Source organism: Nothobranchius furzeri, chromosome 14 (genome assembly GCF_043380555.1).
Source record: "Nothobranchius furzeri strain GRZ-AD chromosome 14, NfurGRZ-RIMD1, whole genome shotgun sequence".
Taxonomy (NCBI): Eukaryota; Metazoa; Chordata; class Actinopteri; order Cyprinodontiformes; family Nothobranchiidae; genus Nothobranchius; species Nothobranchius furzeri.
In genome coordinates, this window is record NC_091754.1 from 45628677 (window position 1) to 45637009 (window position 8333).

General features: G+C 41.7%; 1 protein-coding gene across 2 annotated transcripts in view; it reads left to right on the forward strand.

The window, feature by feature from the left end:
- Window positions 1-8333, forward strand: part of LOC107380841 (formin-like protein 2) — a 49412-nt gene that overhangs the window by 38359 nt on the left and 2720 nt on the right. For both annotated transcript variants that reach the window (XM_015952211.3, XM_015952210.3), the window contains 5 exons: window positions 4301-4430; window positions 4510-4670; window positions 4853-4954; window positions 5090-5191; window positions 8137-8260. In XM_015952211.3, the coding sequence (XP_015807697.1) occupies window positions 4301-4430; window positions 4510-4670; window positions 4853-4954; window positions 5090-5191; window positions 8137-8260 (619 nt within the window). The remainder of the gene's footprint in view (window positions 1-4300; window positions 4431-4509; window positions 4671-4852; window positions 4955-5089; window positions 5192-8136; window positions 8261-8333) is intronic.

Below are 8333 nucleotides of genomic sequence, written 5' to 3' on the forward strand. Positions count from 1 at the left end.
TAGAGCTGGGTGTCATTCACAAAACAAAGGAACTGGATGCCAAATTTGCAGAAGACATTACGGAGCGAGAGAAGGTAAATTGTGAAGAAGAGGGGTCCCAGGATAGAGCCCTAGGTTATACTTGGCTGGAGAGGGTTGTGCAGAAAAAGATTTTAACTGGATAAACTGAATGTGGTTCTTAAGATATGAGTGAAACCAGCTGAGGGCAGTTTGAGTGATACCTAGAGAAGAAAGTCTATTGAGGAGGGTGGGGTGCGAAATGGTGTTGAAAGCTGCACTCAGATCTAGAAGAACGAGGATGGAAATTAAACCAGATTCAGCAGCAAAGAGAAGGTTGTTTGTGATTTTCATGAGGGCTGTCTCTGTACTGTGGTGGGGACAGATTGAAAATGTTCATAGAGGTCATTATGGGTAAGATGGGTGTAGAGCTGTGTTGCAAAGGGTTTTCTAAAATTTGGGAGATTGGATGAAGGTTATTAAAATAATTGGGATCTGCACCTGTTTTTTCAGAATAGGAGAAACTGCTGCTGATTTAAAGGAGGGCTGGAATTATTAGTCTTTGTGCAGTGCTTTGGTCAGCTCACATGCTGTGTTTAAATGTGCCATATAAATAAAATGGTATGGTATGGTGTTGGAATGTACAGGGTGGGCCATTTCTTTGGATACGCCTTAATAAAATGGGAATGGTCATTTAACGTCCTGTTTGTGGCACATTAGTATATGTGAGGGGGCAAACTTTTCAAGATGGGTGGTGACCATGGTGGCCATTTTGAAGTTGGCCTCAAAGAAAGTTCAAAACACACAGAGGGATTAGATTGATAATTTGGTAAATTGTAAACAACCCACGACAAACAACAACAAAATACTTTGCAAAGGGTGAGAGAATAATACACACCAGTCAAAAGCCAGTTTCCTCTCACAACACAAGCAAGGCTGGAGAGAGACTTTATTTGGGAACACACACACAAAGTTAGTGATAAGCACACACACACAAATTCTTCACAGACAGTCACCCGAGTGCAGAACACATTGGTCTGGCTTCTAATCATAATAGAAAGTACTCAGGCGAGGTCAGGTTTTCTGCACCTTATTTAAATGTAAATAAGCATTGATGAACCTCTGTTTGAAATAACAACACCAGACAAATTATTAACAAGGTGAGGTGAAAATAGGTTTTTATCTATCAAAGAGGGTCATGTGACACATCAAACTTATTTCACAAGAAAAACAACGGTGTGCTTGATTTGAACATAACTTTGTTCTTTCATGAGTCATTTACAAGTTTCTGACCACTTATAAAATGGGTTATATGTGCTGCCCATTGTGTTGAATTGTCAATGCAACCCTCTTATCCCACTCTTCACACACTGATAGCAACACTGCAGGAGAAATGGCAGCAAAGGCTTCCAGTATCCATAGTTTCAGCTGCTGCTCATCTCGTATCTTCACACCATAGACAACTGCCTTCACATGACCCCAAAGATAAAAGTCTAAGGAGTCAGATCGGGAGACCTTGGGGCCATTCAACTGGCCCACGACGACCAATCCACTTTCTAGGAAACTGTTCATCTAGGAATGGTAGGACCTGACACCCATAATGTGGTGGTGCACCATCTTGCTGGAAAAACTCAGGAAATGTGCCAGCTTCAGTGCATAAAGAGGGAAACACATCATCATGTAGCAATTTCAAATATCCAGTGGCCTTGAGAATTTCATTGATGAAGAATGGCCCCACCATCTTTGTACCCCATACACCATACCATCACTTTTTTTGTTCCAACAGTCTTGAAGGGATCTATTCAATGTGGGCTAGTGTTAGACCAATAGCGGTGGTTATGTTTAACTTCACCATTTACATAAAAGTTGCCTCATCACTGAACAAAATCTTCTGTGTGAACTGAGGGTCCTGTTTCACTTTTTGTATTGCCCATTCTGCAAATTATGTGCACCGATCTGGGTCATCCTCGCTGAGATACTGCAGTAGCTGGAGTTTGTAAGGGTGCCATTTGTCAGTAGCTAATATCCACCGAAGGGATGTTGGACGAATGCCACTCTCCAGTAACATGCGGCGAGTGCTACGCTGTAGGCTCTTGCTGAATGAAGCTAGGACAGCCACTGATGTTTCTTCATTAGTGACAGTTTTCATGCGTCCACATTTTGGCAAATCCAACAATGAACCAGTTTCACGAAACTTATCAAGGAGTTTGCTAACTGTAGCATGGGAGATGGGTGGCCTTGTAGGGTGTCTTGCTTAGAAATCTGCTGCAATGACCCGGTTACTGCGTTCACCAGATATCAACACAATTTCGATCCACTCCTCACACGTTAACCTCTTCGACAAGTCAGTGGCTGTGTACAAAGAGAAATTTGTAAATAACTCATGAAAGAATAAAGTTACATTCAAACCAAGCACACCATTGTTCTTCTTGTGAAACTCCCAATAAGTTTGATGTGTCACGTGACCCTCTTCCTATTGAATAAACAAAACTTGGATCCAAGATGGCCAACTTCAAAATGGCCACCATGCTTACCATCCATCTTAAAAAGTTTGCCCCCTCACATATACTAATGTGCAACAACAGGACGTTAATATCACCAACCATTCCCATTTTATTAAGGTGTACCCATAGAAACGGGCCACCCTGTACATTGACCGGTAATTCGTCTTCCGGCTCAGCTCTCCCTTCAACGCTATCTGATCTGATCTTTCCCTCACTCGTGAACATAACCCTCAAGGTACTTAAACTTCCTGACTTGAGGTAGGACCTCATCCCTGACCTGGATAAGGCATTTTACCATTTTCAAAATCAAGACCATGGTCTTAGATTTAGAAGAGCTAATTCTCATTTTGTAAGTTTGCAGATGCTCTCAAACCACATATCACCACTAGGGCTTGCCAACGTACCATTCTTATTCATCACACTATTTTGAAAGATTAAATTAGAGCACAAATAAAATGTTACTTGGGTACAGTTTAAATCTGTAATACCTGTCGGAATCCAGATTTGATCTGTGTCAATCAGCTCAAAGAGGACACAGGAGAAACTCAAAAAAGCACAGGTGTTAGCACAGCAAGCTAACCAGGCATCTTCTGTCCAAGAAAAAACTGAACAGTGGAGAGCTCACAGTTGAATGTCCTGATTTGAGCGGAGACTCCTGTCTTATGTGCATGCCTCAGGTGCAACAGTCTGTGCCTGAAGTCTCTCCTTTGTTTTGTATTGGAGGGGGATGCACCAGTTGTAGCTTGGGTCTAAGGTAAAGATTTTGCGCCCCAAAGGAACTTTGGATTATACAGTGCTTATACTTGGTTTAATGTATAGACCGTTCAGTGAAAATTTTAAGGTGTTTTAAAATCTCTCCTTTTGAGACTGGTGGGGCAGCGCCCCCTATAGACAGGCCACCACTGAATAGCTCTATCATACATTACACTGCTGATCTTCACAGTTCCTACTGGTTGTGCAGCACCAGGCTAAAGGTTAAAGGTGACGGATCATTTGCTGCTGTGGTCCCCAGACTCTGGACCTCTCTCCCCCTGAGCCTGAGATCAGTGGACTCAGTGGTTTCCTTTAAAAAGCAGCTGAAAACTCACCTGGTCAGGTGGCTTTGGTGTGAACTCTTCATCCTCTTCTTCCTCACTACCTTCTTTTCATGCTGCTATGTCTACCAATTCTGCCTTCCTTGGGATCCTGTATTACTTATTTTTATTCATTTTGTCCTTCTCAATTTTTTGTTTAACTTTTCAATTTTCCAATTTCTTATATTTTTCAAATAAATTTTTGGCAGATATTCCTTTGAATCTTGTTTTTAAATGTTTGTTCTTTTGAAGCGCCTCATGATTTTTCGTCTTGCAAAAATATTGCTTTTTCTTCTTCAGTACAAATATTTATTTTATTGGCTTTTTAAGTGGCTACATGGCCTTGCCCCACGTTATCCTTCTGAGCACTTGACTATTCACTCTCCATCTCGGTTCCTGAGGTCAGCAGACCCACTTCTCCTGCAAGTTCAGAGAAAAAAGCAGAAGCTCAGGGGTGACAGAGCTTTCTTGGTGGCAGTCCCGAATTTTTAGAATGCGCTGCCAACACAGATTAGGATGGATTCTTCCCTTTCTGGTTTTAAATCTCTACCTGTGTTATTGCTTTTAGTTCAGCATGAGATTTTAGTGAGTCTTTCATCTTTTTATGCTTTGTTCTAAGGGTTATTATCAGAAGGTTGTTTTTAGTATTTTATTTGCATTGTTGTGTTTTAGTGCACCTGTTTTTATGTTTGTTCAGCACTTGACCTAACCTTTGCTTGTCTTTAGCTGCTGGAAACAAAATCAACAGATAGGAAGCAAACGTTGCTTCATTACATCGCCAACGTGGTGCAAGATAAATATCCAGCCGTGTCTCCATTTTATAACGAGCTTCACTACGTCGATAAAGCTGCTGCAGGTCAGTCAACCAGCCAGTCATAGCACCGCTAACATCCTGCGCTGTGAGAAGCTCACCTTGTGTTCATCTGTGATGGCAGTAAGCCTGGAGAATGTGCTGTGTGACGTGAAAGAGCTACAACGTGGCATGGAGCTCACCTGGAGAGAATTCAGTGTGTCACACAACGCCACGCTAAAAGATTTTATCAGCAGGAATGAATCAAGACTCAACAAACTACAAGAAGATGCACGCATCGCTCAGGTGAGGTAGTCAGCATGAAGGTGTTCAGCTACAAAACACAGATGACACTACACTAATGCTCTGTGTGTGTGTGTGTGTGTGTGTGTGTGTGTGTGTGTGTGTGTGTGTGTGTGTGTGTGTGTGTGTGTGTGTGTGTGCGTGCGCGTTGTGCGTGTGTGCGTGCACGTACTCACGCGTTTCAGGATGCATTTGAAGATGCGGTTAAGTTTTTTGGGGAGAGCTCCAAAACGATGCCACCATCAGTTTTCTTTCCCATCTATGTTCGTTTCATCAAAGCTTACAGGGTAAGTTATCCCAGGCCCTCCCTGTTGTGTGTGGCCGTTGCCTGTAGTCTTCAAGCTACTCCCACCATTACCAAATCTTAGCTGCAGATCTGATGAGTGGTAAAAGTCTTAAACCAACAGAAATTGTGTGTTTAGGTGGCGGAGGATGAAAATGAACAGAAGCGGCGCCAGGAGCAAATGCTGTTGGAGAAACTGGAGCAAGAGGAGCAGCAGGACCAGGAGCGGGAAGACACCAAGGTGAGACACTGCAAAGGCTTTAGAGGAAGTTGCAGTGTCAGACCAGAGTGCATTTACATCATGACCTTTGACCTGATGCCTGTTATGTATGACAGATATTCAAAGGTGGAAAGTAACGAATTACATTTACTCACGTTACTGTAATTGAGTAGCTTTTTTGTATATTTATACTTTTTAAGTCGTGTTTAAAATCTGTACTTTTACTTTTACTTGAGTATGTTTTTTAAAAAGAATTGTAATTCGCTACATTTTAAATCATATCCGTTACTGAGTAAAAATAAATTATAGGTTTAATAAATTAAAAATATTACGTGTAGCAGCGTTGGAACGGAAAGAGACACCTGCATGAGTGCCGCGTCTAAACCGTGGGGGGGTGTACACTTTTGCTCAAAGACATCAGTTCAGTTCCTCAACTCGCTGTTTACCTCCTCTCTCCCTCCTCTCCTGTGGGTTGGAACCCGCACCTTTGCGCACCGGTGTGACATCATCAGAATTCCGCTCGATTCAGTAACCAGACTCGGTTCCGTGTTTGAAATGTGTTTTCCTACCGCTCCGCACGGACGCGGCAAAATAACATTTAGTGCTCATAACAAGCGGATTATCAGCGCTTTGCTCATAAAACAGAAGACCTGCAGGCCTCTGTGAGTTAAAACATCCTGATACTGTTTCAGGTGTAAACATTGTGCTCCATCCCTGTGTTTGAACTCAGAAGATGATCCTTGATGCCACAGATATGAGATGATTTAGCTTGTTTCTTTATTTTAGTCCAGAATAAGAGATTAAATTATTACTAAAGCAGTTCAATGTAGTTAAATTAGTCATTCAAAAGATTCTAACATGCTGCAGTGTGTGTGTGTGTGTGTGTGTGTGTGTTTGTGTGTGTGTGTGTGTGTGTGTGTGTGTGTGTGTGTATGTTTGTGTGTGTGTGTGTGTGTGTGTGTGTTGCACATATAGTGCTGCATGAGACAGCATGGTTTTATCAAATCCATGTATCCTATATCTTGGCTGAAGTAATGGCTCAGGAAAAGGAAAAAAATAACTTATATTTCATAAATAATGACGTCTCTATAGTGTTTATAATATTTGATCTTATATTGAACCTATCTTTGGTCTGGGAGGTATAACTTCTCATGATACAAGCCTTTTAAAACATGTTCAAGTGTTACAAGAGGAGATAAATGCATGAATTTAAAGTTCATGTTTGGAGACCAACCTTCACAGTTCGGAGGCTCACGCTGGTGAGGAGACATCATTAGTTCTAGTAACACCTGGGCTCCCAAGGCCTGTTCTGACAGGATGTACGTTACGGGACCCTTAAGGATTCCAGTTGGATGATTGGAGGATTATTTAGGAGGACTGGAATGAACAAACTGATTTCAGTGGTGAAGGGTTAAATGAGTGAGTGAACCCACTACCAAGGATGAACTCTGCTAACTTTAAAAATCAGCTGCTCTAAATAAGAATGAAGGTCAGAGAGGAGCTCTAGGATGGACACGGATAAAGGAATTGTAATGTAGAGGTAAAGTAGGGCAGGGCCAACGTTAGCAGCTGTCATACGGTCCATCTGAAATGTTTGACTGCATTAGGCTTGTTATATTATGTGACAGGTTAGAGCACAGTCTCATGTTAGAGTTTTGTCATGAAAACATTGAGATACCTCACACACTGATGGCATCTTAAACAATTATTTTTTCTCAAAATAAAAAATAATTTTAATCACAATTGAAACCTACCATCCTAATCAATGTGCACGTCCTGTTCTCACTGATTGGATAGAAATCCCTCCATCAAACTGTGTGTGTTTGAGTGTGTGTGTGTGTGTGTGTGTGTGTGTGTGTGTGTGCGCACACGAGCGAATTGTGAACTGGAGTTGTGATTTAGCACTACTTGGATGTAGCCATCCTTACGCTAACAAAAATGTAACTAAGTAACTTTTACTTTGAGTACATTTTGTTTACGATACTTTTTACTTTTACTTGAGTAAAAATTTAGGCAAGTACTTTTACTTGTACTTGAGAAAAAAATGATCAAAGTATTGGTACTCGTACTTAAGTAGGAATTTTTTGTACTCTTTCCACCTCTGCAGATATTATTTACAAATAACGAGGTCAAAGATTCCCTAACCTTAGAGTAGAACAACTCACTTGTACCTACCTACTAACTTACTCATTACTGCGCATGGGAAGGCCGTGAGCATGCCTGAACAGAACCTAGCATGTTACTGTCAGGATTAGGGTTGGGTTAGATGGCTCTAGTAGATGGTTTACATCTGCTCCGGCTGAGCTTAACCCCTTCTTTCCATTGCATGTGAAAGCGTGGTGAAACGGCAGCAAAGAGTACTATGTGGCAATTAGCTGCCGTTCTGGTGGATGAGTTCCTTTCCACCGTAAGTGAAGTGTAACATTTTAGACGTGCCCCAGAAGCAAAGGGGATGCTATCATTACATTTTTAGTCTATTATTTACATGCAACGCTTCCAAAAGATGTCAAACTCTGCAGTTTGCACCAGACAGGAAGTCAAACACAAAAGCAGTGTAATACATGTGCAGAAACTTTAAAAAATAAAAGTAACATGCAGGTAAACGTATGTCCTTTCCTGTTTAAACCTCTGTAGTTGATGTAAAGAACAGAAAATAAACCACAGACCTTTCTTGACATGCAGCTGTCTTTCTCCTTGCTTATTGTGAGTGGACTTCAGAAATCACATGAGGTGGTATAGTTCCCCACTGATTTTGTGATATCACAAGATCAGCTGCGTGAAACACCTTTGCTCCCATTTTGCGTCTTATGCCCCCAGTTGGGAATGGGCTCGCGGGTAAAAACGCCGCTATTACATTAAGCGACTGCTTTCAATGCCAGTGGAAAGAAGGGTAAAGATGGAGGATGGGTGTCAGCCATGATTACATCATGTCTAAGCCTTAACGCCACCCCTTCTCTATCATCCAGTCTCCATCACATAAAGGGAGGAGGCAGCAGCAGGAGCTGATTACAGAGCTCAGACGACGCCAAGGAAAAGACAGTCGGCATGTTTACGAAGGGAAGGATGGCGCCATTGAAGACATCATCACTGGTAATCATCACCACATTAACAACACTCTTATTGGTGTTTCCTTTTTCTGATTGTTGTATTTTCTTACCTGCAG